The sequence below is a fragment of the Anser anser genome (assembly GCF_964211835.1).
Source record: "Anser anser genome assembly, chromosome: 25".
NCBI classification, from domain to species: domain Eukaryota; kingdom Metazoa; phylum Chordata; class Aves; order Anseriformes; family Anatidae; genus Anser; species Anser anser.
The window spans coordinates 1,294,998-1,322,327 of NC_139746.1; the positions used below are offsets into that span (position 1 = coordinate 1,294,998).

The window sequence follows — 27,330 nt, forward strand, 5'->3', positions numbered from 1 at the left end:
GGGCCCTGCAGCACCCCATGGAGGAAGGTGTGTGGCCTTTGTTGGTGCCCCCAGGCCACGTGCGGGATGCTCAGGTGAGGCACTGGCACCTTGCGCCCTCCTCTTCCTCCAGAGCTGTTAGGGGGCGATGCTGCTGGGGGATCCCAGCTGGAGCCAGGCAGCCCCCAGCCCCCCCACCCCCCCATGCCTGCCATGGGCACGCTGCTGTCTCCCTGCTCCTTCCCAAAAAGTTCCCATTGGGCTCTTTGGGGGAAATCTCTGCTCAGGCTCAGCTCCTCCCTGCTGCCCGACCTCCCCTCTCCCCCTTGCCCTTGGGGCTGGGCTGCAGGGGGGCAGCTGGGGGCTTCCCTATGGGACCCCCTCCCCAGAGCATCCCCGGGCCGGGGAGACCCCAGGAGGCAGGATTTGGGGTCGGCATTTGGGGTCAGCTGCTCGTGGGCTGCAGGAGGGCAGCAAAGTGCCGCCGGCAGCGCGCACGAGCGAACGGTCACCGAAAAAGTTATTGGGGAGGGGGGGAGAAGAGGGCGAAAGGAGGAGGGGGAAGGGGAAGGGGAGGAAAGTCCTGCGGCCTCTGCCTTGTCAGTTCTCCGTCTGCTGTCACTCAGCCGCCGAATTCTCCTTCAAGTTGTCATAGCGAGGCTGGAGGGGATTATGCCGAGGCACTGTCCAGAATTGATTCATGTGGAACGCGTGCTTGACTAGCGGAACCGCTGGTGTGAGCGGGAGCCGCTGAGACCCCCTATTTTCCCACCTTCCTCAGACAATCTGGTATTGTTTGGCCGCAGCCTTAGTGATCCCTGCGCCGGGGCTGTGACTGACACAGCTTTGAGGCTCTAAGGCGTATTTTGAATTTCTAAAACCTCTCAGGAAGTCCCCGGGGTGCCTTCTGCCATTGTCTTGTTTCTCCTTTCGCCTTTTTCCCTTTCCACCCCGCGCACCCCTCCCGACGCCTTCCCCTCCGCCTCCTCCCCCTTTTTTTTTTTTTCTTCCCCTTCCTCCCCTAATTCCAGGCCCTAAAATCCCCACCGCAGTATATATTTTCTTCCTTTTTTTCCCCAATGTTTACGCTGCAACTCTCTCTGGAGCTGCTCAGCCCGTTCACAAACATGATTTCAAAAAAAAAAAAAAAAGGCAAGCCAACTAAAGCTCCAAAAGTTCCCAAATCCTTGATGTGCCACGGCGAAGAAGGGCTTTACTTGTTTGCTTTTAATCAGCTGACACAAGCCCCGGGATGCGCTGAAAAATAATAATAGAAATAAATCTTTCACCTAATCTATCACAGGCGTGCGTCCGTCCTGGCGTGCTCTGGCATCCGTCGTCCGCCCGTGTCCGTGCTCGCTGCTGCCGTCCCGGCTCCGGATGCCGTCTCCCATGGGAAGCCCCGGAGCCGCTGCGGGGCCCCTGCGATGGAGCCGGGCTCTCGGGGCCTCCGTTGGGGTTTTTTGTGCATCGGGGGCCACCAAGCGCCCGCCCGGTCCCCGCCGGCGTCCCCCGGCCTCTCCGCAGCCTCGGCACTCTATAACCATTTCCCATTTCCAGTCTTAATCTTATAGGGATGAATTGAGAATGACCAGCGTAAATACACAGGTGCCACTGGGAGCAGAAACCACTCTTTAATCTCAGATATGAAAACAATTCCCTGCACTGCTCGCTAGCAATCAGCAAGTGCTATCAGTGCCGCGCTCTCCCTGGGAACAGGAGAGCTTATAAATATGAATTAGTGCAGAGAAAATCTACTCTCTTACCTAAAGCTAAATGTTATCTGGGTCCCTTTCCAGCAGTGGCTGACATTTCCAGAGTGCTTTTAGTCACATCTGTGGGAAGACAACTCATTTTTTGAGGGGGGAAAAAAAAAATAAAAAGAGCAAAAGGAACCGAAGAGGAAGCAGAGGAGCGGGAGGACGAGGTGGGGTGGAGGAAATGCTTCCTTTGTTTGAGGAGGTGAAGGTGGGGAGCCCGAGCTGGCTGCGGGAGGTGCGGGGGGCTCTGCCCTGGCGCCTGGGGCTGGCGGGGGGGGGACAGGGTGGGGGGCAGCAGGAGTGCAGGCAGGGACATGGGAAACGGTGCCTGAAATGGGGCTGAGAGCAGCACCCCTGGGGATGCCCTGAAAACGGGGGCATTCAGCGTGCGTGGTGCTGCGCTGCCCTGATGGACTTGGGGAAACTGAGGCACGGCGTGGGAGTCGCTCCTGAGGCCCTGGCACCCAAAGGGGCACCCAAAGGGAGAGCAGAGCACGAGGGATGCGATGGGGTGGGGGGATGAGGATGCGGCCAGGCTGCCCGCAGCCTCCTTTCCCTGTCTCCGGGCACAGCTGGGGGGCCCCGGCCCGCTGCCCCCCAAAGCGCCGCGGTCCTGAGCCGCCGGTGGAGGATGCGCCGCGTGCCCCCGGTGCGCTCCGATCTGCTCCGATCCCCGCCGCCCGCACCCGGCCTCTAACCACCAGCCTCTGCTACAGGCCGCGAGAGCCTCTAATGGGATGCTTAAAGCCGTCTTTTAGGTTTTTAATGAGCGGTTCCTGGCAGGAATGCTAAGCATCGCTAGGTAGACGGGCCTGTGTCTCGCTGTCGGGGTGTTTCTGTGTCCTTGGCTGGCTGAAGTGAGCTCTGACCTCATTTGCTTGGTGCCGTTCAATTAACGAGGCGCGCGGCGCTGGGGAGGGGTGGGGGTGCCGGGGGGACGTTAACCGTATGTATTAATTTCCAGTTCATGTTCCAAACAATTGAGCATCGCCCGGCGGCGGGAGGAGGCGGCCGGCCGCTCTCGGGGGTGCCGCTGCCACGCTGCCAGCGCTGGTTTCGTGCGGGGCTGCGGGGTCTGGGGCCGACCTTGGGGGTCCCCTCTTCGGTCTCGACCCCATCCGGGGCCGGATCCGTGCCCCAAGCAGCACCCCGGCCGATCCCCCTCCATCTTGCGGTTCATCCGAAACGCCGATGGCTGCGCAATTAGACAGAGACGATTTGGAAAAGGGCGAGGGAAGGAGAGAAATGTTTCCCAGGAAGTTAAAAAAAAAAAAAAAAAAAAGTGGTTTCAGGCACCAAAATTTATGCTACTCTAAAATGGGTTTTATTCCAGCGTAATGAGAGAACAAAATAATTAATTCCTCTGCCGGAGACAAAAGGCTGGAGGCTCCCTCCAGCCCCGTCTCCCCGTGCGGTGAGGATGGGCTGGCTCCTGCAGCGCCTTGCCCAGTGCCAGGGCAGGATCCGGCCCCTTCCCACGGGCTCGGGCTGGGTTTGTGCCCCGGGGGGGCGTTGGGGCTGGGAATGGGGTGTGCGGAGGGCAGCCCCCGTAGCACTCATCTCCATCCCACTGCCCAGGCTGGATGTGGCCCCACACTGCAGGGTCTCCATGGGGGATGCCCGGCCCCCGAGCCCGCTGGCAGTGGCCACTTGCCCGCACCCATCGCCCAAGCGGGGGGGACGCAGGGGATGGGGCGGGACGGGCAGGCTCACGGCCCCCTCAATAACCGCGGTGTCAGGGGGTTTAAAAAGGGAAGGGGCTGCCCCCGCTCTCCAGACACAGCCCGCTGCTCCTTTTGGGGCTGTGGATAAAGAGGGGGATTGTGCTTGTTCTAGATGAAGTGATAAATATTAATTATGCCAACCAGCCTCTTCCAGCCCACCCTTATCACCGCGCCATCATAAAGCGCGGGCAGGACGGGGATAAATGGAGGCAGAGTCAATTTATTCACTTAGCAGGTCACTCCCTTTAAGAATATCCCTTTCAAACAAGAGTTGCAACCAGATTAGATCAAGCAGGGCCGAGCTTGCCTCCCTTAGATATGATAAAATATTCTAATAAATACTCAGGGAGCCCATTACAAGGAGAACATTTCGTGCCACGAGACCTCTGCGGCGGGTCCTTTCGTGGAGGCTCCCGGCCGAGCTGTGGTGGGGCTGAGCATCGTCCCCGGGGCTCCGCCGGCCCCAGGCCGCTCTCCCTATTTCCTTATTTTACGGTAAAAGACAAAAACGTGCCGCTGGCACCGGGGGCTCGCTGAGGTGCCCCCCACTGCCCTGCGGTGAGTGCAGCCACTAACGAGGGGAGGGATTGGAGCGTGTCAGGGAAATCCCTGCACACGCCGCTCGCGTGTTCGGCAGCAGGGCTGGTGCCACTGTCCCAGCGCGTGGCACGACCCGCGGCCCTGCTCTCGGCCCAGGACTCATTTCCTTCCCTTGTACCTACAAGAGCGACCTCCTGCTCAGCTCCCTTCGGTGCGGGAGGCACAAAGCCTGCGCCCTCCGGGGTGCCCGGCAGCGCGATGGCCCCGGCCGTGCGTCCTGGCCCCATCCAGCCCCAGCCCCAATCCCACCCCAATCCTTTCCCTGTTCCCAGTTTACTCCCGGCCCCATCCCCTCCTATCGCTGTCCCTTCCTATCCCCCTTCCCGTCCCGGATCCCACCCCAGTCCCACAACAACCCCACTCCATGCCTTGTTGCAACCCCACTCCCCCTCCCCAAACCCTGCCCCCGATCACCCCCAGCACCTCCCCATCCTCCTCCCACGTCCCCCTTCCTATCCCCTTAATCCCAATCTCAATCCCAATCCCTCCCCGCCCCTATTTCCCCGGCTCCCCCCTCCCCGTCCCCATCCGGTGGCCGACGGCGGCACCGTGCGGCCGCACCGGGCAGCGCCGCTCCGCCGGGACCGGGGCAGGATCGGGCCCCGGGGGCGCTCCGGGGCTCCCCGGGGGGGGCCGGACCGGACCCGGCCCCGGCCCCAAACCGAGCCCCGGTCCCGCCGCGTGGCCCCGCTGCGCTCCGGGGCCGGCGATGGGGCCGCATCCTGCCTCAGGGCACCGGCTGCGCACCCCGGGGACAGCACCGGGCGCGGGGAGGGGGTCCCGCCGGGGGGGGGAGGGGGTGGTCCCGCCGGTCCCACGGCAAGCACGGGGCTGGGAGTGGGGCCACGGGTGATGGGGAGCGGCCGGAGCCCCCGGGGGGGGCCGCGGGGCTGGCGGTGCAGTGGCGGCGCCGTGCCGTGGGGTGGCACGGCCGAGCCGGGCGGGGATGCTGCCGGGGAGGGTCCCGGTGCGCCGCAGCCCCGCGGTCCCACCTCCCTCTGCCCCCGCAGCCACGGCCCTGCCTGCGTCCCTGCGGTCCTGCATCCCCGGGACCCCATAATCCTGCATCCCCCTGGTCCCCTATCCTCGGGTACCAGCATCCCTGCATCCCTCCATATCCCTCCATCCCCCCATATCCCTGCATCCCTCCATCCCTGCATCTCTCCATCCCTGCATCCCTCCATATCCCTCCATCCCTGCATCCCTCCATCCCTGCATCCCTCCATATCCCTCCATCCCTGCATCCCTGCATCCCTCCCTCCATCCCTCCCTGCATCCCTCCATCCCTCCATCCCCGCACCCCAGGGCTGTAAAACCTTCCCCTACCCCCCTCCATCCCTCCCCCCCGGAGAGGAGCAGCAGGAGCAGCCAGCACCCAGGCGTGGGGGGGGGGGGGGGGGGGGGGGCGCGCAGCCCCCGCACCCAGCACCCACCCTGCTCGCAGCCGCCCTGTGCCGGGGATGAGGGAGCGCCGAGGGGATCACGGCTCCGCTGCGCAGCCACGCCGCAGCTAACGGTACGTGTCGGCCCCCAGAGACGGCCCAAATATTAATTACGGGGCTGCGTGGGGTGTGGGGGGGGGGGGGGGGGGGGAGCGTTGGTGTTTTGAGGGGGCTGCAGGAACCAGGGTGCAGATCAGGGTGCCTGAGCAGGGCACAGCCTGGCCTGCGGGTGCAGGATCCGGCCTGCGGGGCTCCAAAAAGCAGAGACCGGCCCCCGAAAGATGGGGATGGGGTGGTAAAAGGGGGATGCGGGGGGCCTGGTGTGAGAAGCAATGGTGGTGGGGGCTGGGGGGGGGGGCTGGGGGGGGGGGTATAATCCCGGAAGAGGCAGCGTACGTGCCTGGTGGGAAGGGGATTTGTGCCTACGACTCCGTCGCGCTCGATAATCCCAAGGAGCGCTCGCCGCTGGGCCATCTGCACGCGTGGGGGGCGCAGCTGGGGGGGCCGCGGCGATGCTCAGGTCTCCTCTGCCAAGCAGCTGGTGGGAAATCGCCCCCCCCGGCCCCACCATGCCCTCCTCCAAGACGGGCAGCGAGTACTGGATCGATGGCTCCCACCGCGAGACCGCGCTGGAGGATTTCTACGTCGTGGGCCCCGAACTGGGACGGTACCAGGGGGGCTGGGGGGGGGGCAGGAATCCTCCTTGTGGGAGCGCATCCTGCTGGAGGACAGGGAGGCGTGGGTGCACGCAGGGGGGCTGTGGGATGGAGGGGGGACGGATGGATGGAGGGGGTATGGATGGAGGGGGACCCTGTCCTCGCACGTGGGCTGGGGCTCAGGGTCCGTCGTGGTGCTGCGGTGATTTTGGGAGCGCTCGCTGAGGGCTTGCAGGCTGGGGCCTGGGTTCCCGTGTGCTGTGCGTCTCATCCCCTGGGTGCAGTTTGTCCGCGGCCTCTCCTCTGACTTCGAGGTTTGGGGCTCCGATGAGCCTGGGACTGTGGCACGTCCCTCCTGCGAAAACCAAATACCCGAGCCTCGGGGAAGGGACGTGTCTGAGATAAATCCCTCATGGGTTATTGCGTGGATAACGCTCAGGCCTGGATCTGTCCCACCCGGGGCCAGGAAGCCCCGCAGAGGCTCCATGCGAAGCCACCTCGGTGAACGTGGGCGTTTTGGTGGAGGTTCCTTTGATTTATCCCTTAGAGGCCCTGATGCGGATCATCGGGCAGGCGACGCTCAGGCTTGGTGCCAGGGCTGGTTTGCCAGGTCCCGGGGGTGCTGTGTGCCACCTCCCGGTGCTGCCAGGAGAGGTGGTGCCACCCTCCCCTCCTGCTCGGGGTGCCCGGTGGCCACGATGCAGCCTGGTGATGCCCAGACCCGGCTCCAGAGGGGTTTTCTCCACTGCAGGGGCGCTGGAAAAGCTCACAGCAGGTCAGGATCAGGCCAGGCTGGGATGCAAAGCACGAGTTGGCTGCAGGAGCAGGACGTTGCGTGGGTCTGGGCCACATCCTGCTCCCATCCACTGCCCCACAGCGTGAGGGTGGTGGAGGAGAGTGGCAGCGCTGGTGCTGAGATGCCCTCCTGCTCCGGGAAGGGGCCGGGGACCCCAGGACATGGCCACGGACGCTGGCCCCGTTCTCTTCCCACCGACTCCTGCCCCTTGAACCACCCACATTTATCTTCCGGAGCAAAGGGCTGGCTCGTCACGGCGCTGCGGACCAGACCACGCGGCTGCCGAGCCGGGGAGCTGCTGCTCGTCAGGCGGAGCCCGAGCTCCTCTGCTTCCCCCCTGCTTAAAGGGGGTCCGGCAGGGCTGGGTGGATGAGCCCCCAGCAGGAGGGAAAGCAACCGGGGGCGGCCAGCACCCACCCGAGAGCCCCTCGGGGTTTCTGTTGGCAGAGGAGCCTTTGGGGCTGAAAAGGAGCAGTTTTGATTAAAGCAGGTGCTGCAGGCTTCTCATTAACACCCGGGCTCAGCAGTGCTCAGCCGGACGTAGGGTGGTGGGACAGGGGCTGCCCCGAGCCCCCGGCCCCTCCATCCGCCCACTGGGCAATTCAGCATCCAGCTCTAAACGCGCCAGCAGCGGGTGCAAATCCTGGCAAATCCCATTGTTTCGACATTTTCCAGTTCATCTGCAAAGCAAATACAATTATCTGCTGCCGCAGTCAGGGTTGATTGCGGGTGTTTACTCGAGGCCTGGAGCAGCAGCAGCCGGGCGGGCTGGGGGTGGCTGCAGCCGTAATGGGGAGCGCAGGGGGCTCGCGGGCTGAGCGTCATCGGAGGAGCAAAGCCGAGCACCTCCCCGGCTGCTGGGCTTAAAGCGATGCTGAGGGCAGCAGGAATTGGGCTGAAATCCCCCGTGCAGCCGGCGCAGGCTGAGCGGCGAGGGGGCGCGGGGTCTGGGGGGAAGGGGCGCGGGGCTGGGGCTCGGGTGCTGAGCGGCTGGTGGTGAAATCGGGACAGCAAACACGTCCGTGGGGCGAGGGGCTGCTGTGCTGTGCAGGCCCCCGGCGTGCCTGGAAGCCACAGGAGGGCTGTGTGGGGCTGGGGGGGTGCTTGCTGCTTTTTTCCCCGTGGGAAGGGCACTCGCGTTGGGGTCACAGCAGCGGTGCCCGTGCCTCGGGTTCAGCCCAAAGCCACCTGCCCGTCTCGCAGAGCCGGAGAAGTGGGGGGGGAACGTGATGCCACCCCCCCACACTCCGAGCTGGAGCTGTCGCTTGTTTCCCAAGCGTTTTGTTTCCCCAAACAAAACATCGTAGGAGACGTTGTGCAAAAGGAAGAAAAGCGCTTCGGATGCGCCCAGGGGCTGGGGCTGCCCGGTTCGCCTCGCTCCGGGGGTGCCGCAGGCTGAGCCCCCCGTGCCCCCCGGTACCCAGCACCGCCGTTGTCATGGGGATGCGATTCCCGAGCTCGGCCCCAGGAACTGCAAAACCCGCTCTCGTTTTTCAAGCAAATCGCCGGCTTTCCTGAGAGCCCCCAGGGAGCCCGGCGGCAGCAGCGGCGCGTGGCGTTACAGCGAAGGGTCGCTCGCGGCCAGGCCGCGGGGTTGTCGTGTTCCCGAGGGACGTTTTGGTGCAAAAAAAGAAAAAAGTGGCTTTGGGGCTTCGACCTTTGCCGGCTTGGTGCTCGCTGTGGGCAGGCAGGGCTGGCGTGTGCCTCGAGCCAGAACGTGAACTTGGTCCCAGAAGGCGGCGAAGCCAAAGAGCAATAAAATGTGGTCGATTACTCGGGGGGTGAGAATTAATCTGCTCCGAGGAGCCAGGCATCAAAGATGAAATTGCAAACTAGCCCCGTAATGGCCTGAAGAAATGGGTTGATTTCACTGTCCAGTGGTTAGAAAACATTATTAACCAGATCTAAAAATTACGGGCAGCTGAGTGGCACAGCTGGGGACTGTGATGGGAACGATTTCTCCTTTGTAACTGGGAGCGGTTTCGCTTGGCGGGGAGGTTTTGTGGCCGTGCAGGCACCGTGGGGATGCGGCAGGGACGGGGGGGCCCCGCCAGCACCGCTGGGTCCCCGCCGAGGTCGTCCTTGTGGCTGCGAGCAGGGAAAGGGAAGCTCCTTCCTGCCCCAAAAGCCGCTTAAGGCTTTAAACCGCCTTTAGGATTCAGTTTTAATTAAAACGGCTTTACCGGGAAAGCTGGAATTGATGCGGGGGGGGAACGAGCTCAGCTCCTGGTGCTGGCAAAGGACAGGATTTTGTGACGTGGCTGGGGGACAAGTGGGACCCCCCCAGTCCCTGCTGCACCCAGGCCGCCTCACACACCCTCTGCCCTGCCAGGGGAGCCACCTCCGTGGTGTACAGCTGCGAGGAGAAGGGCACGGGCGCCCCGTACGCCGCCAAAATACTGAAGAAGACGGTGAGTGCCCGCGGGGACGCAGGGGTGACGGGGCCCTGATCCGCTCCGAAAGCACGCGGGGCACCGGGACGGGGATGGGCACGGGGACATCGGCTGCTGGGGCCCGGGGTTTGGGCTGGGAGCGTGGCAGGCTCCGTTTTTGGAGCGTTTTGGGTGCGTTCTGCTGCTGCGGTGGGAATGGCCCCGGGGGGAGCCGCGCGGTGGCCCCGGCAGTGGGGGTGACATGCCTGTGCGGGCTCTGCTTTCCAGATCGACAAAAAGATCGTGAGGACGGAGATCGGGGTCCTGCTGCGCCTCTCACACCCCAACATCGTGAGTACGGTGCCATGGCACGGCTCCCTGCCCGCAGGGGTCCCGGCCCTGGGTGCCCAGGGGAGGGTGGCGATGTCTTTGTCCTGCTGCGGTGCCAGATGAACCCACCGCCCCACAACCCTGTGCCCAGGTCCCCTCCATGCCCCATGGCGCCCCGCTCGGTGCCAATCCTCCTCCTTTCCCTTTGAATTTTGAAGCCAGGGGTGCGCACAGGGCTCACCTTGGCCCTGGCGGCGCCTTTGAGCTTCCCAGCTCTGCCATCGAGGGGCAGCCCCCCCGCGCCCCCCTCCCCGCTGCCCTGAGATTTCCATTTGGTAGGCAATTTCCATCGAGGAGATCAAATGAATACCAAAGCGAATCGCCCGCCTGTAATGAATCCTGCAAGGGGAGATAAAAGGCGAGGACGGGGCCGCGGCTCCAGGCTCTGCGCCCCGGCGCGGCCGGCCGCGTGTCTCCGGCGCGGCGCTGGGGGGATAACGGCGGCTGGCCCGGCGCAATTCGCAACGCCCGGCAGCAGAGCTAATTCCCCAAGGTGTCAGCAGGGCCGGGGGTGTTGTGTAGCCCCCCCGTCATCGCGGGGGCTCCCGGGCTCCTCACCAGCTCCCTCCTCCTTGTTCGCAGCGGCTTAGTTCCACCGCCAAATTGCAGAAGCATCTTGGAGATGAGCAGCGTTAAAAAAATAACGTGGCAATCCACCTGGCAGCCTACCCTCGCTGTGCTGGCGCTGCAGAGGTGTGGTTCCCACAGGATGGAGCCCCCCCCCCCGGGTGGATTTTTGTGGCTGGGGGGGCCAGGAAATGGCAGCGAGCCGAGAGGGTCTGGTGGTTCCAGCTCATGCCCTTTGGCACGGCTGCGTCCCACCCTGCTCCTCGGAGCAAGAACTCCTCACTTCTCCGCATCTGACGGAGAAAAGCCTGTGGGGAGCCCTGCCTGCCATCGCTCCAAACCCTGCTGTGAGAGGGAGAGCCGAGGGAAGCCAAAAACATCCCAAAAATTGGTCTGAGGGGCGCAAATTCCTGCCTGGCCCTTGCTGGGTTTTGGTGGGGTTCTGCTCGCTCGCAGGTTCAAGTGATTTTGGAGGGAGAGCTGCTGCACGCCCTTATTTACAGCGGTGCCTTCCGCCCGTCTGCTATCGTTCAGCACCAACCTCAACAGCAGATGATAATAGGATTGTAAACTTTTGAAGTTAATAGGAAAATTATAGTGCTTCTGTGTATTATTATAATGCAATAAGCTGCCACATAGTGTCTCTCACCCTGCAGGGTATCACGGCTCGTCACCCAGCCTGTGAAGGTAATGATTAAAGCCCCATGAAATTCACAGTGTCACAAAAGTCTTAAGAAGCATGAAATTCTCTGTTTTCCATTAAAAAATAAAATAAAATTGCATTTTTGACGTATTTTTAAGAGACACCCGTTAATTCCAGATTTGCTGCACTGGCACAAAGCACTTGGGCAGGTGTTGCGTGGTATCTGCAACTAAAATCGGAAGAAAAAGGCAGTTTCTTTCATGCTTCTTCAGCCCCAGAACCGTCCCAGGGCCTCTTCCCCCTGTGCCCGCATGGGGCCGGGCCTCGGTGCTGCTCCCAGCGCTGGATTTGGCCCCGGGGCCCCGGAGGCACCGGCACGGTGCTGGCACGGCTGCGAAATCAAAGAGCTCTCGTGGGCTCCGGCGAGCTCCTCTTCCAGTTAATGAGCTTGAAGACATAAAGAGGATAAACGCAAGGCATGTCAGCCTCTCCTCATTCCCAGCCTCGTCTTTAATGCTTGATTAAGTGAGCGAGGCTCTTCCAAACAGTTTAACCGAAAAAAAAAAAAAAAAGAGTTCAAACAAATAAAAAGGGAAGGAGGGAAACGTGCTGGCTGCGGACCTGTTCCAGCACCAATAAACCTGTTACAGCCCCACAGTCTGCTCTGCACACAGCGAGTCTCTGCTGTGTGTGGCTCCGGAAGGATTTCACCCGATGTGGGAGCAAACGGGGTTTTTGGGGCCTGCCGACGGCGCCCCCCGAGTGGGGCGGCCGCCGCTGAGACCCGCGGCCGTGCCTTGCAGATCAAGCTGAAGGAGATCTTCGAGACGCCCTCCGAGATCGCGCTGGTGCTGGAGCTGGTGACGGGAGGAGAGCTCTTCGACAGGTAGGGCACCCGCGGACCTCGGCCCCCACGGAGGATGAGGATGGAGCGGGGCCGAAGCACGTCCCCGCGGGCTGGGGGGGCGAGGTGCGCATGGTGACCCCTCCGTGTGCCCACAGGATCGTGGAGAGGGGCTTCTACAGCGAGCGGGATGCGGCGCACGTGGTCAAGCAGATCCTGGAGGCCGTGTCGGTAACGTCCCCGTGTCCCCCCCCCCGTGCCAGCCGGACCCCCCCTGCCCCAGGCCTGAGGAGGGGGCGAGGAGGGGAGGCTGCGGCCGGGGCGTCGCGGGAAGGTCACCGCCGCGCCACGGCAGGGGTCGGCTGGAAATGGGGTTTCCATGGCAACGGAGGGTTTAAAAATGGAAAGTTGGCAAGGAAAATGTCCTCCCTCTGCCCCGCTGAAGCGCCCGGCGGACGTTTCGGCAGGACGAAGGGGGGGGGTCCCAAAGACAGCGATGGTGTTGTGTGGGGCTGTGCCCCTGTACCGGGTCCTGCGAGCCCCGGCCACCTCCCCGAGGTCCATCTGCCCCCTCCCCTTCCTTTCTGCATCCCTGCTTTCTCTCTCCGTAGTATCTGCATGAAAACGGAGTCGTCCACCGTGACCTGAAGCCAGAGAACCTGCTCTATGCAGACCTTTCCCCCGACGCTCCCCTGAAAATCGGTGGGTTTGCCGGGCAGCCGCTGCTGGTGCTGCAGCCCAAGGCGTTCCCAGCCTGGTGGCACCCCCCCAGCACGGCCCGGGGGCCCTGGGAGCCATTTGCTGGCACCAGAGGGGTTCCCGGCAGTGCCTCTCCCCTCCGCGTGTCCCCCCAGGTGACTTTGGGCTCTCCAAGATCGTGGATGAACAGGACACCATGAAAACCGTCTGCGGGACGCCGGGGTACTGCGGTGAGCAGCGGGGACGCGGTGGCAAAGAACAGGGAAGCTCTTGGGGGCTCCTGCCCTGCAGTCGTGCTCACCCTCTGCCTTGCAAAGAGCCCAAAATCGGGGATGGCAAGGGCAGAGCCAGGTGACAGCAGAGTCCTGCTGGCCGTGGGTCACCGGCCCCGCTGTGAGCTGCGCGGCTCTGCTCCGGTCACCAGTCATCGTGGTCGGTCTTGTGCACGGTCCTGCTGCATCGCCAGCAAATCACATTTTCCATTAGCCTCCAATTCAATTCCTGGACAGCAGTTTTCCTCAGCAGGGTTTCGGGAGCTTCGTATGCTGGAGACGGGGCGGGGGGGACCGAGGATGCTGCGCCCTGCCTGAGGCCGCACAGAGCTCGGTGCAGTTTTGACCCCAAACTCTGCTTTCAGCCCCTGAAATCCTCCACGGCTGCCCGTACGGCCCAGAAGTGGATATGTGGTCCGTGGGTGTCATCACATACATCCTGTGAGTAGCCCTGCGGGCGGGCGAGCACCCGACGCCCCTCGCCCCCCCCCTACCCTCCATGCGCGGGTGGCCGCCACGGGCTGGGGCCAGCGGGGTTCTTCGGCCTCCTGCTCCCAGGCTCTGCGGGTTTGAGCCCTTCTTCGACCCGCGGGGGGACCAGTACATGTACAGCCGCATCCTCACCTGCGACTACGAGTTCGTGTCCCCGTGGTGGGACGAGGTTTCCCTCAACGCCAAGGACCTGGTGAGTGACCCGGCGCTGGCGTTCGGCGCCGCGCAGCAGGGCTCAGGGCTGCCAGACGTGAAGCCTTCAGATCAATGCTTCGTTTGTAAAAAAAAAAAAAATAACAAAAGCACGAGTTCACCAAACAGAACGGCAGCGTCTGAAATGCTTTCTGTCTCTGGACATGATTCAGAAAAACTCCTACCCCCACGTGTCCGTGCTCCTTGCAAATGAGAAGCCTTTGGAGCCAGAGCCTCTCAGTGCCAAATCCCATCAAGGAGGCGAGAAAGCTTTAAGCAGCTTTAGAAACATTACACGGGGTGGCAGGTGCAGGGCCACTGACAAATGACGCTTTTTTGTGTGCCTGAAATTGGCTGCAGGTTAGAAAATTGATCGTCTTGGACCCCCAGAAGAGACTGACCGTCTACCAAGCTCTGGAGCACCCCTGGGTCACTGGGAAGGCCGCTAAATTTGCTCACATGGATAGCACGCAGAAGAAACTGCAGGAATTTAACGCCAGGAGGAAACTGAAGGTAACACAAAAAAGCCCCGTTAAGCCCCAGGATGTCTCCTGCTGTCCTCCGAACCTTGTGGCCACCGAGGGTGGGCTGCTGCCACTGGGGTTTGGGAATCCCATGGCAAATAAATGCTCGGTACACTGCTGGCTCGGGGGAGCAAATGGCATACCTGTACCCCTCTAACAATTGCTGTGCCTTTGCCAACAGGCTGCCATGAAAGCCGTGGTGGCTTCCAGCCGCTTGGGCAACCACGGGCACCACGACTGCTCCAGGAGCGGGCGCAGCCGGGGTGGCCCACGAGGCACGCACCTGCCCCAGGGGCCAGGGAGCGCCGTCCCCGAAGCCACCGCCGCGGCCGAGGACCTCGAGGCTTTTCCTGCCGTGCCCCAGGTCCCCGTGAACGGCGCCAGCTGCAGGAGCTAACGCTGCTCGGCGCCGCGGCCGGCTCACATCCTCGAGCAATACCCCAGGGACTCTCGGAGGCGGCCACGGGCAGAGGCAGGGGCGGAGGAAGCCGCAGCGGGACGGGAGCACCCCAAGCGAGACGCGGCGTGCTGTAGGTGTGCTGTGGGTGCGCGTGGTCTGTGGTGTGAAGCATCCTTCTGTCGTGTCCTGTTGCCAGTGCAGTTGTAGCCGGTCGCTGTGAGTGTGAGTGTCTGTACGGACCTGCGAAAACAAGGCTGGTGACTCGGTCTTCCAACAACTTACAGTTTTGGCCGCTGTGGCTTTAAAAAGTGCCCAAGTGGCTTAAAAAACGAGGAGCAAACAGCAGAAAAAGGATTTCTTTCACCTTCCCTACAAAGGCAGTCAGTTATCTTAACAACAAAGTTTTCTATGTTTCTGTAAATAGTCCTTAAGGGTGCATTACTTATGGGAGAAGGTGAATTTAGCTGATTTCTGACAATCTACGTTCCACCTACATTCGCTGCTACAAGACCCAGCCGTGGGTTTGCTGCTGTATTCCACCAGGGTTGTCGATGCCTTTGAACCCAGCTGTTAGAACCTAGCCAGAGAAAGTGTTTGCCAGTTGTTCCTTCATTATCCCTAGACAGTAGGTGACCTCAGTTTAATTTGTGCTTTTGTTACCCTCCGGTTTCATTTGTTCCGATGTTCAGTCTCGGTGTGGCTACTTGAGAGTAGTAGGACCATTACTGACCAGGAATGCTGGCTTCATTTGCATTCCAGGTTGCAATTTACACGAGTTTTAATGAAGAACAATGCAACTATTTCTACAGAGCGGTGTAGGACTTTGTAACATGTAACGGTGCTGTTGTTTCTTGACTGATGACAATGAGTTTATACACGTTTCTTTGTTTGTTTTTAAAACTAATGAAATCGGTTGACAAACTTCTTGAAAAGAAAATTTCTAGGCAATCATTTGCCAAGCCACATGATAATAACCATTTGTGGATTTTAATACAGAGCAAGTAACGAGAAAGGAAAAGCCATATCACACGTGCTAGACTAAAGAAAGCCTGTCGGTTGGTGCCAGGCTCAGCTGCTGTAATCCAGCATGGGGCTTGCTGACCCAAGGCACTGCAAGCGGTGTCAATCGTGGTCATTTTTGGTATGTACATGTAACGGCGTGTTCCAGGCAAAAAAAAAAAATCTCACCTGGGAGAGAATGAATTCATACACGAAGTTCCTTTTTCCAGGATGGGGATGTACAATCCATTAGCTGATAAAGAAGGGACTGCGAACAAAATGCATCTTTGCTTAAGCTAAAAGCTGCAATCAGAGACACTCAGCTCAGTCCAGAGGGGGTTGGTCAGCAGATCGAGACCTGTAAGCAGAGAGGCAGGAAGGCAAAGGTGACACGGTGACTTTCATACCTAGTTACAGCACAAGTAGAAATCATAAAGACGACATGTAAGGGCTGATCCATACCTTATGATGCTCATTTATGTTTTAGGGTGCTTGTAAAGCTGAATAGAGGAGAGATTGGATGTTCAAGAGTTTTTATTTAATTGGAAAAATATTAGGTGAAGACCAGAAATGTGCTCCTTTTACTGTCCTTCGTACCTTAAACAGGGAAGCAGGTGGATAGCATAGCATCGCTTTGGAGAAAGCAAAGGCTAATGGTGTGGGAGAATGGCGTAAGCAAGGGGAAAATTATTCCTGTTGCTCTGCGTTTTGTGGGAGGAGAGGTTGTTTTCTTTCTTCCTCCCTCTGTTTTTAATGTAGAGGCTGCATCTTACAGCGTGCTGAGCTCTGGTCTTCCTCCTACAGGTGTGTTTAGGGTGACTCTCTCCTGCAAACTGCATTTACAATAATGGGGCCAGAACTCCAAGTATGCCATTTACTAAACCAGGTATTAAAAGACTATTTTATATGCTTGGACATGAAATACCTATTTAAACATCTTGCAGGACCAGGCCCAAGTGCTCAGCACACCCACAGCCTGTGAAGCAGGGACCAATGCTGGAAAATGCTAAGCGACATCGCACTGCCTTCAGACTACTCCTGATCTTGCCGAATCATAAGATATCAATTAGATAACAACAAGTAATGTGTCTTCTGTGATAGGAGACATCCGATGGAAAATTGTAAGCAAAAAAAGGAGTTTGTCTCTCATGTTATGTCAACAAAGTATTATTCCACAAATATCAGTACTTAAAGGTAGGAAAAACGTATACTCCTGGGAACAAATCTAATAGGACATGCCATTTTGGTCTGTATGCTGTTTTCAGAATGTGTTTTAATAACTTACTTCTTCAGTATAGTGGTTACATTTTCAATATTGCAGGTATTTATAAAGAAGCATAGACAGAGCTAATAAAATATCAAACATCAGAACGTGTACTCTGTTTTTACTGTTAGCATCAGAGGGCTAAAAATCGACAGGGCTAAGTAACGGCTCGATAAAAGCCTTTTTCTTTTTTGTCCTGAGTTCTGAACCCATTTTCATATGACAACCTCTTTCCAGGCTGCATAACTTAATGCTCTGTGTATCTGTCGATTTATCCGGGCTTTCGGCATTTTCTGTCGTCTAAGCACCGCAGACTGAAAGATCTTTTTAGCGTGTTTTGTCTCCTAGCATAAATAGGAAGACCTTTCGAGCAGGGTTTCTGTTGCACGCGGCCAGCCAGACGCGCGCAGTAATTTAACCCACGGCAATTACAACCCCCTCGTTATGCCAAATTAGAAAGAGCTGCTCTGAGCGGCAGTGCCGTGCTGGGCGCTGGGCTGCGGAGCCCCTGCCGCATTCCCCGCGTAGCGCAGCTCGGGCTGCCGCTGCACCGCGGGGCACGCTGCCAGCACGCTACGTGGGCTCTGCTGACAACCGGGGGAGGACTGGGGGGTACGGCAGGAGCCCCGGGGGGCACGGCAGGAGCCCCGGAGGGCTGCGGGCAGCTCGAAGCCGACGAGTCAGTAAGGCTAACGCCGTGAAGCCGCAGCTCCGGGGCACTCGGGCACTGAAGCCTTGGGGGTCGGAGCGCGTTGAAGCCAGGCGCCACGGCTGTGCTGAGGGAGGAGCGCCGCCTGCCCTCGCCTTGGCGTGACCCTTCGCCATTCTGTCCCTTGGTGAGGGACCAGGGCCCAAGCTGTGCTCTGCCGCCGCCATGCTCGGGGCAGGCCCGGAGGCGAGGCCCCCATCGCCCCCCCCGGGCCCGGTGTCCCGGCCCCAGCCCCCCTGCGGCCCCAAGGCCTCCCATGAGGCCTGGGCCTAGGCCTTAGGCCTAGGCCCCCTCCTGTTGTCATGGTAACGCGCTCTTTCCCCCCCCCCCCCAGCGCCCCCGCGACGCCACCGCCCCAGGGAACGGCGGGTTGGGCGCTGCGCTGGGGGGCGGGGCGCGCCTCGCGTCTTCCAATAGGAGAAGGGGAGGGCGGGGCAAGCAGAGAATAAGGCGCTCTGATTGGTTGAGGAGCGGAGGCCGGAGCCGTGTTTTGGCGGCTGGAAGGCAGAGTGCTGAGAGGAGGCGTTGCGGGTTGGTCGGGGCGTTGCCAGGGGGATGGCGGCGCATGCGCAGAGCGGCGCGGCGCGGGCGGCCTGGTAAGGGGGAGGCGGGGGCCCGGACCGGGGCCGCCGTGGGGCTGAGGCAGGGGTCGCCGGGGGGGGGGGGGGCGCGTCCCGGCCCCTCACGGCCCCTCCTGCGGGATAGGGGGGGGGCTGCTCCCTCCCCTCCTGCCCCCCTCACAGCGCGGGGGCCCCAGGGCCTGTCCCGGGCCCGCCCAGGGCCCGTCGGTGAGAGTCGGAGTCGGGAGGGGCCTGGCCGGGGCCTGCCCGGTGTTAGCGCCTCACTCGGCTCGTGGGGGTCCTCGGGAAGCTGGTACGAGACCTGTGACCCCGAAGTTAAAGCGACGCCCGGTCGTGTTCTAGCGAAGTCCTGCGTTTCGTTAAAAAACTTTGAGAAACTCTTTTTTCTTTTCCTTCAGAGCGCTCCGGGGTTTTCCTTTCCTACATGAAACGTGGTCATGGCAGACCCGGAGTATGTGCTTTGCAAGTGGAGGAAGCGTTTGTGGCCTGCGAAGGTAAAGCGGATGGACAGATAAGGAAAAGTTTTGTGGATTTAGCCTAGAAATGTGGGACGGTAACAGAAGATGTGCGCTTCTGAGCAGCTGCTAATCTGCTGCTGCTTTGTATGTAAGCTGAGACAAAGGTGCTAGTTGTGCTGCTATAGCTACCCAGTTAGCGCTAATAGCTTAAGTGAACTACCCAGGTGATAGACATAGTTGTAGGTAGTTGTCCGAAAGCAATTGCTCCAAGTAAACACGTATGTATGTTCTTAAAAAAAAAAAAGCATTAACCTGTAGAGAAGCTGATACTGCAGCCAGGTGCCATGCCAAGTCAGTCTGTTCTGTGCTGTTTGTTCTGTTTGCTGTTTGTGCTGAAAATATCTTGAAGTCCTGCCTGTCCTACAGACGCGCTTGAGAATTGTTAACGTGTGTTTTTCTCTTTTAATGTAGGTTTTGTGCAAAAGTGGAGATGTTGGAAAATCATCCATCGCTAAAGCAGAGGAGGCTTCTTTGGAAGTTGAAATACTTGGCTTAAAAGAAAAGTAAAGTATATTTGTTACTGTTTTGTGTTTGCGCTCTGACTTTGGAAGAAAGAAAAAGTAATCCCGTTATGTGACGATGTGTGGAATGAGTCATTGACTCACAAAGTGATTAGGTGACTAACCCGCTGCTGCTTAGCTAAGTGGCTGTGTGCTTGTCTCATGGGACATCTATAAACAACACGCTGTTAGCTCAAGGATTCTTTAGATTTTTTTTAAATTTCTCCTAAAATGTTACAGGGCTGTGGGAGGAAACAGTAGAAGTTTGTTGCCAGATGAGGGTGTTGCCATGCTGTTAGTAATGGTTAATGTCCTGACGGTTTCAATCAACTTTGTTGCATTTTCAGGGTTAGTGTGAGCTCTGCAGATACAGTTCCACTGAGCGAGGAAGGTATAGAAGATATTGCCTCTAACTTAGGTGAGGATATTTCAAAACACTTTCTGCCTTGTACTGTCTGAATATGAAACACATGCACAACTTCAAGCTGGTGGATGGTCGTTACGTACTTGTGTTTCCTGAGGTGTCTTTTTGCGTTTCTTTTCCCCTCTCTCCATTCAATCCATAAAGCTTGAAAACGGGCCAAATGTTATCAAGGCTAATTTGACTCTTCCACTGTGTTTAACGTTGGAAGAAATAGTGAAAAAACTTGTGTGTATTTGCGTCAATTTAAAAAAAAAAAGCTATTGGCAGCTTGCGCTGTGTGTGTTTTATACTTTACCTCAAAAATCATGGATGACATAAGTCTTAGACAAAAGAAACCGTAAATGCATTTTTAAAGTATCGTATACAAAGAAAGGTTATTGTATTGCATATTCTCCGACAGGTGAAAAGACAAATGCGAGTGAAGTTGTGGATGAACTGAAATATCGCTGTGCTCTTAGAACTGCTCTGGATTTTTTGAGTGAAAATGCATCAGCCAGACAAGTGCCACAGTTAAAAGAGGGAGTGAGTCCTCGGTTATCGCAGGCGAATAATAGGGGATCTCTCTCATCTACCCCCTTACATAGCTGTCGGTCACTCTCCAACCTTAAAGAAAAGTTGGAGCCTGAGACTCCCAAGAAGAAAACAGAGAGAAAAAACAGCCCCAACCTAAAGACTGATATAAGAAAACAAAACCAGAAATGTTTTGTTTTGGAGACGAGGGCTAAAGCAAATGAAAATGGAGCAAAGCCTTCAAAACGTAGTGCTGGGGACTTGTATAATACATCAAACTCAAATGGTCAAAATTGCACAATGCCAGAATCACAATCACTATCGAGACAGAAAAAAGCCAAATCCAGTTTGTCAACAAAGTCCCAAACAGAAAATAAACTTGTGCTTAAGCCAAAGGAGGAAAAAAGTAAGCAAGGACAAAGAAGACCTGGTGCAGGATCACCTGTCCGACTTCCAAATAACCTCCTCAAAGTTCAAGCACAGCCTCTTGCTGAGGACACTTCTCTGCCTGTCACCTGTAAGTCTTACACAGTGGCAAATGTCAGAGGCAGGACAAACAGTAGGTGTCAACCTAAAAGGGTGTTACTGGATTTATCTCGTAAAAGTGCCTCTGACCTGGAGAAGAACATCAGAAATGAGAGCAAAAATCTAGTAAAGCAATTGGGTGGGGGAAAAAAACCAGCGAGTTCGAAACAACTAAAAGAACAAGAGACCAGTGCACCCGTGTCCTCGAACAGAAAAAGGAAATGCAGAAATGGCCCTGAGCCTTCAGCCAGGCCTTCTCACCGTGGAAAGCTTTCTGATGGTTTCCTCTCCCAGCCTGAAGAGGAGGAAAGCAAGGATAGTCCACGTGTGCCTGCGAGTAAAGTAAAGGAGTTTCAGCTGTCTGACTTCAAGGAAGATGAAGGTGGGTATGTTGCTTAGGGCAGGGAAAACTTCATTCCTTTTGATTCTTGAGCACTGTTTTTCATCTTTTTGAGAATGTCATAGTGTTTTGAGGGGGGAGGTGTGCTGAACTTTGTGTTTCTGTTAGGCAGTCTCCTGAACTCTTGTTAGAGGGCAATGTGAATCACTATGGCTTTCTACGTTTGTGTATTTCACCTGGTCTGAAAGTGATCGCTACTAACACAGCTAATCACTGTGCTGTGTTTCTGAATGCTGGTGTTCGTTGCTGTTGGCAGGACTGGAATCTTCTGATCTGCCTTCAGAGATCTCTTTCACAGAGAATCTCTCTCACCTCTCAACTCTGGTAGATGAAGATGAGGAGGAGGATGAAGAACTCCCTAGTATTCTATCTCGTCAAGGTGAGGCATGAGTTTGCTTGAACCTTAATCACTCAAGATTGGTGTGCCTTTTTAGAGTGTGCAATTCTGCCTTGCTGACCAGGTTATGGCAATTCCTGTTATTGAAACCTAATGTTTTCAGAAAATGAATCCAAATTTGTTCAGGCTTGGATTAAAATGCCTTTCTTGGGTGCCCCAGAAAGGCTTTCAGGAACAGAATAAATTGCAACACATTGTGAAACTGGGTCTGAAACTTCAAAGTTCTTATATTCAGAACTGCCTGTGCTGTGTTTGGGCTGGGATGAGGTGTTGAGGGCGTGCGGGTGAGGGGTTGCCACTTTGGTTGAAATCTGTAAAAACACAGAAGCAGAGCTCCTTGAGTATCTACTGCGTGAAAGGAGGCTAACGAGGTGGGGTGAGTTAACTGCCTTGTCTGTGTTTCTTTCTAAGAAAATAAACTGTATTTTCTCATCGTAGAGCCACAATTGATTGAGGAAGGGATTTTGGTCTGGTGCAAATGGCAAAGGTATCCTTATTGGCCAGCAGTGGTAAGTAAGAACAGCTCGCCACTTTATCTGAGAGTGATTATTACCAGGGGTCCGAGGAGGAGCAACTTACCGAACTTGATTTTCTCTTGCCCTTCTTGACTGGTGTGGAGTTGGAAATATTAAAGATCTCTTCTAGAGGTGTTCCTAACTTCAGATGTGCTTGTTTTCTAAATCAGAAACCGAAGCAAAACCAAGGATAGTAACAGAAGTAAACTTATGTATGATAAAAGCAGGTCAAAAAAATGAAATGTGGCCAGTTCACATCTTTATATTTGTGCAGAGGTTTCCTACTTAGCTTTTGTATCCCGTATCATTAATTAGTGTGGTTGTACCCTACTCTCAAAAAAAGTGGAAAAGGGATGGGTCCTTGCACACTGACAAAAATGCTCCATTTGGTTCCTTTGCTTTTCTTGCCATTTTATTTTTCATATTTATGTGAGGTTGCTCTAAGTGTGGGGTGAGTTCAGTAACACTGATGAAAATGTTCATGCTTCGTAAGGGTATTAGAGCTCTAGGATGCTTATGAAACTTTATCCTTTTAACAGGTAAGAAAAGTGAAGCGGAAACACAGAAAGGCAAATGTGCTGTTCATAGAAGGGAATGTAAATGACAAGAAAAAAGGGTAACTATGCATTCTGATTGGGTGCTGAACTCTGGGTTTCTGTTAGGCAGTCTCCTGAACTCTTCTCCTGTTACAGGGCAATTACAATCTGTTAGTTCTAACCTTGATCTCAAAGGGAGTGACCAAGTAAAGTGAGGATTTGCAGGTGTGGGCTACTTGTTTTACCATGCTGTCAATTGAGGCATGCTAACAGTTGGTGATTATGTGAGGAGTAAAAAGCATAAAAGGCTGAGGACCTAGGTGTTGTTTTTTCATGTCTGGGGTAAGCTTCCTGCAGCCATCAGTCTGCCTTTGCATTTGCTTTAAATTTTAAAAATTCCTCAGTTTTAGCTTGTTATAAAATCGAGAACTAGTAAAGCCTATTTACTGAATTCCTTATGAAACCTAGTTTTGGGGGAGGTATAGAATCACAATGAAAAAACAGCTGCGCAACCTAATTGCCTCTCTTCCCTGTCTTTCTTTTTCTCATCAAGCTTCTCAGTATCTCTTAAGAGTCTGAAGCACTTTGATTGTGAAGAAAAGCAGGACCTCATTGTAAGTGTTGCCAGTAACATGCAATTACAAATGTATACAAACATTGGAAAAAGTATTTTAATGCAATGTATAGCTTACCCTGCTGGAGGAGTGTTGCAGCTGACCGGTCTGTTTGCTCACTGTTCTCTGAGAGATGCTCACCTACTAAACAGAATAATTAAATATAATTTGTACTGCACAAAATGGAGAAGAATATGGGAATGGGATCCTCCTGATGCATTTCTCCTCCTTGATGAGGCCAAGAATGCTGCTAAGAACAAGTGCATGTGGAAGGCGGCCAGTTGCTTAGGACTCTAACTGCATTTTCACTTGTGGGTTTTCTACATACAACAAAGCCACTCTCATGGTGCGTAACGGTAATTACAGAAATTAAATTCAAGAGAATGCAGGAAACTGCAAGCATTTTTTTGGTGTGTTACTGTTAGGCATTTTTGCTTACTGGTCCTAGACCTAAAAGCTTCATAAGGCTATTCTTTTCTTGAACTGGAAATGGCCATTGTTTTACAGGACCAAGCCAAAGAAGAACATCGCCAAGAAATTGAGTGGTGTATTCAATTGATCTCTGATTATCGAATTAGAGTAGGTAAGGATATGAGTTGATGTCATCCATTCTGATGTAGATCACTGAAAAAATGATAATGCTAAGGCTGTCGGTTTTGTTTTATAGGCTTAACTGATCAATAACCCTGTTTTGGGCTCTTTAGGTTGTCATTCTTTTACGGGATCCTTCTTGGAATATTTTGCTGATGATATCAGTAAGTGAATTCATGATGAGATTCTTCTGTATTCCTCTTCTAACAGAAGTTTAGCTGTAATGTTTAGTAATGTGTGTTGTTAAGCATCAAACCTGGTAGGGTTTGATAAAAATTATTACGTGCCAATATGCTATAAGATTTTCAGTCCTACAACAAAAGATAAATATCAATTGTTAAAAACAATTGAGTTAGTTATTTCAGATTGTAGCAAGGTTGTTTCAGAGCTCATGTCAGGTTCAATTCCTTTTTTTTTTTCTTTTTCCTTCCTTGGTAGGGGAGAAAGGAAAAGAAAACTACCAAAAAAACTTACTTTGCGTGTGAAAGTATGTATACAAGAAAGCCCCTTATTTTATATAACTGAGTGTGAATGATTGTGGCTTTTTCTTTTTCAGGCTATCCAGTTAGAAAGCAGTGTTATCAAGGTTTAGTCCAAATGACATTTCCAAACGTAGCAGAAGAAAATCTCGAAGAGTCTTTATCAGAAACTTCACCTCAGAAGCCTTCTAAGAAACTTCTTCCTGACAGAACAAGGGCCGCCAGAGATAAAGCAAATAAAAAGATAGTGGAGTTCATAGTGAAGACTAAGGGGGCAGAAGAGCATCTCTTGGCTATTTTGAAAAGCAGAAAACAGTCTCGGTGGATGAAGGAATTCCTGAATTCAAGTCAGTATGTGACCTGCATTGAAACTTATTTAGAGGATGAAGAACAATTGGACCTAGTAGTAAACTACCTGAAGGAAGTATATCATGAAATAGACACTGAAAATCTCCGTCAAATAAATGGAGATAGAATAAAATTTATTTCAGATGTTCTTTTGCCTGAAGTAAGTAAACATTAAACACTGAGTAAAGTTGATGTTTAAATAACATGAGTTATGTGACTTGAGTTTACTGACTATTGACAAATGTGCTTATATGTTGGAGAAAATTAATAAGTAAGGCCCAGTATTCACTGCACGTGTCCTGTCGGTACCTACTGGGTTGTGGGTGAGATACGGATCAGGGTAATTCCAAATGCTGATTTTAAGCCACTAGTGCAGAATGTGGAAGCTTTACATGTTACAATGTTTTTAACGGCAAATGGTTGCCATTTGGTATATTTTGATTTATTTCTCTAACTCTACAGAGTTTTTTTCCTTTTGGCAAGGTAGCTGGGCTTTTCCTGGTGGTAGGATTGCTGGCAGGAAGGATTATTTTGCTTTCAGTTATAGTTTTAGATACTTATTGTTTTAGTTGGAACTTTCCTGGGAAAGATACTAGTAAGAATATCTCTCTTCTGTAGAAACAAAATTGCTGTTAAGAATGTCTTATTTTGGTTACAGAAATAATCTCCTCAGCCTGCTAAAGGACAAGTTTGTATTATTTAACAGGCTTGGGTACACAATGAGCAGTTCCACCCAAGTTTCCAAAGTGATTAGGGAAATCTTATTCCAAAAATGTGCTCATCTACTGAGACAAATCAGTGGTTGTAATTTTGTAATTTAGTTTTTGTTTTGCCAGCATAAATGAGCTAAATATTTTTTATAGGCAATCATCTATGCGATTTCTGCTGTGGACGACATAGACTACAAAAAAGCAGAAGAGAAATACATAAAAGGACCGTCTGTGAGCAAAAGGTATCTTCTTAGCATTTTCTCTGAGTTTTCCTTATTAGTTTACTGTTTGTGTGGAAAAGTGTGAGTAATAAAGAGTTCAATAGCCTCCCTTCTGTAAGGCAAGCTTTCTTGTTTAAATAATAAAGTGATTAAACATGGGAAACATTCTTACAGAGTTACTGTAACTAAAAGCTGCAAAATTTTTAACGCACTCAGATTGTTTTTGCAGCAGAACTTTAATGTATTTCTTTTCAGGGAGAGAGAGAAATTTGATGAAGAAATTCTGGAAAGAAAAAAGTTGAAGACAGAATTGGAATCTGCAGACAGCCTATAAAAAGGGTGGTACAGACTTTCACGTGTTGCACTGGCACTGTATATATTGGAGAAGTGATTATTTGTATTAAAATCATTCTTGCTTTTTAAAATCTATGTAGATATCTTTAAGATGTGATCGTTACAATGCTGCATTACTGTCAGATATGGTTGTATCTTCAGTCCTTGCTGCCGCCTCTGTGTACTGGAGCTGTGCCCTGCTTCCCTTTGTCCCGCCGTGTTGAACTGCCTGCAAGAGGTGATGCGAACTGCAGTAATCCTGCAGCTGTGCTGCCAATCTGGCCTCATCCAGCCAGTGCACTTAACGTGGGATTTACAGGAACACAGCAAGTGTTTTAGAGAGCTGCTCCATGCAGCTCTTTAAGTCTTGTGTGAATTACTGACCAAATTTCTGACAAAGGAAGGGCTATTGTCCTCGGAAGAATATGTACTGATAATTTATGTAGCCTTGTATTATTGCCTGGTGACTTTGCTGCTACCTGAATATGCACAGGTTTTCTGCCCAAAAGTGTTTTGGACAGTTTTTTTCTTTTGTCTTAAAGGTGTGGGAAATAAAATTGGTACCTACTCGTGCAATCCAATTCACAATGGCTTTGTTCCTGTTGATAGAACGACCGCAACATTCAGCAGAAAAGGAATCCAGTGTTTGTTTGAAAAGAAAAAGCCTTTGCTTTTCCATTTTTCTAAAAGTGAACCTATTTTGAATGCTATTTTAAAAGCGTTTGATTGTCAGTGATTTTTTCAGGAACACTTTTAACTGTTTTTATCTGATTTAAATATCAAGTTTAATCAAGCGTTGTTACCTCCCTCAGCTTTTGCTGAAATTCTGACAGACCTTTAGCATAATTGATAACTGTTTAGTGATGGAAGCTCAGTGATCGTTATTTTTGTGTATTACAGTCAAAGGGTGATATACTTGTCCAGTAAAAAAAAAAGGTGGTTTGAAATTAAATGGGAATTTAAATGTGAAATTAGATAATGATATATACTCTGGCCACAGTAATTATCTGAATATATTTTAATTACTTTTAATTACATGGTACCCTGAGACTGAATATGCACTTGCAATCCTTGTGTTTGCATAGCAAAGTGACATTCGCAAGTACTGAAATCATGTAATAAATACTGAGATGGGCTTTATTTCAGTTTTCATTAGAACTTGTGATGGGGGTAATGCATCTTTTGTACATGTGATAGCCCAAAGCAGTTACAGAACTAACTCCAGAGGTGGGTGATACCTGCGAGCGGAGTTGTCGTGTACAGCTGCTTCTGGCTGCATGAGCTTCTTCCCCAGGAAAAAAAAAATACTGCTGCAACTACCCATCCTGCAGGCGCTGTATGTTGGAGGTTCAAAGAAATCAAAGTGGCCTCAGGTTCCTTCTTCTCTGTAACATCCCCAAAGTACTGTTAAGATCCTGTTTCAAACCGCTGCACAGAAATAAACTTCTGCCCCCCCCCTTACCTTTACCCAAATCTTCACTTTTCGTAACATCCATCTCAATCTTAGCAGGATGTTTAAAATGAGAACTTGTCTGTGTCAAATCAAATTGCATCCTTCTGAAGGACAGGACAGCTAGCAGTGTCCATAGAGTTTAAGCACTTTAAAATGTTTACATCTTTAAGAACACTTAACGTCTTGGCATTGCTTATCCTACTTTAACTATTCATAGGTTGAGACCAAATTCACTCTTGCAATGTACAGTATTATGTGGTCTTAATTAACAGTGGTGGAATAAAGAAGTGAATCCTCATTAGTTTCATAATACTCTTGCTTGAATGTGTTCATTTATTTCAAACCGATTTT

General features: G+C 53.6%; 2 protein-coding genes across 4 annotated transcripts; both read left to right on the forward strand.

The window, feature by feature from the left end:
* On the forward strand, positions 1 to 16,718 carry LOC310886450 (calcium/calmodulin-dependent protein kinase type IV-like). 2 transcript variants are annotated; one of them, XM_083811039.1, is made up of 12 exons: positions 4,992 to 5,579; positions 6,044 to 6,172; positions 9,290 to 9,368; positions 9,618 to 9,680; positions 11,733 to 11,815; positions 11,932 to 12,004; positions 12,385 to 12,475; positions 12,628 to 12,702; positions 13,110 to 13,185; positions 13,303 to 13,429; positions 13,789 to 13,941; positions 14,134 to 16,718. In XM_083811039.1, the coding sequence occupies exons 2-12, from the start codon at positions 6,075 to 6,077 to the stop codon at positions 14,347 to 14,349; spliced, it is 1,134 nt and encodes a 377-aa protein (XP_083667165.1). In that variant the 5' UTR covers positions 4,992 to 5,579; positions 6,044 to 6,074; the 3' UTR covers positions 14,350 to 16,718. The 2 variants fall into 2 exon arrangements, with proteins under 2 accessions (XP_083667166.1, XP_083667165.1); XM_083811040.1 differs by lacking the exons at positions 4,992 to 5,579; positions 6,044 to 6,172 and adding an exon at positions 1 to 74.
* Positions 16,719 to 17,789: 1,071 nt separating this feature from the next.
* On the forward strand, positions 17,790 to 27,291 carry PWWP3A (PWWP domain containing 3A, DNA repair factor). Of its 2 annotated transcripts, none has more exons than XM_083811034.1 (14): positions 17,790 to 17,920; positions 18,304 to 18,399; positions 18,835 to 18,926; positions 19,271 to 19,341; positions 19,748 to 20,764; positions 21,039 to 21,161; positions 21,618 to 21,688; positions 22,234 to 22,310; positions 22,784 to 22,844; positions 23,352 to 23,427; positions 23,549 to 23,599; positions 23,992 to 24,422; positions 25,126 to 25,214; positions 25,449 to 27,291. In XM_083811034.1, the coding sequence occupies exons 2-14, from the start codon at positions 18,343 to 18,345 to the stop codon at positions 25,525 to 25,527; spliced, it is 2,295 nt and encodes a 764-aa protein (XP_083667160.1). In that variant the 5' UTR covers positions 17,790 to 17,920; positions 18,304 to 18,342; the 3' UTR covers positions 25,528 to 27,291. The 2 variants fall into 2 exon arrangements, with proteins under 2 accessions (XP_083667160.1, XP_083667159.1); XM_083811033.1 differs by having other exon boundaries at positions 17,905 to 18,197.
* Positions 27,292 to 27,330: the final 39 nt, after the last annotated feature.

Excerpts from the sequence above, each read along its gene's own strand:
- LOC310886450 (XM_083811039.1), top strand. The coding sequence starts at position 6,075 with ATGCCCTCCTCCAAGACGGGCAGCGAGTACTGGATCGATGGCTCCCAC. Across the intron at positions 11,816-11,931 it reads GGAGGAGAGCTCTTCGACAG|GATCGTGGAGAGGGGCTTCT; the intron begins GTAGGGCACCCG and ends GTGTGCCCACAG. Across the intron at positions 13,942-14,133 it reads ACGCCAGGAGGAAACTGAAG|GCTGCCATGAAAGCCGTGGT; the intron begins GTAACACAAAAA and ends CTTTGCCAACAG.
- PWWP3A (XM_083811034.1), top strand. The coding sequence starts at position 18,343 with ATGGCAGACCCGGAGTATGTGCTTTGCAAGTGGAGGAAGCGTTTGTGG. Across the intron at positions 18,400-18,834 it reads AGCGTTTGTGGCCTGCGAAG|GTTTTGTGCAAAAGTGGAGA; the intron begins GTAAAGCGGATG and ends CTTTTAATGTAG. Across the intron at positions 20,765-21,038 it reads TGACTTCAAGGAAGATGAAG|GACTGGAATCTTCTGATCTG; the intron begins GTGGGTATGTTG and ends TGCTGTTGGCAG.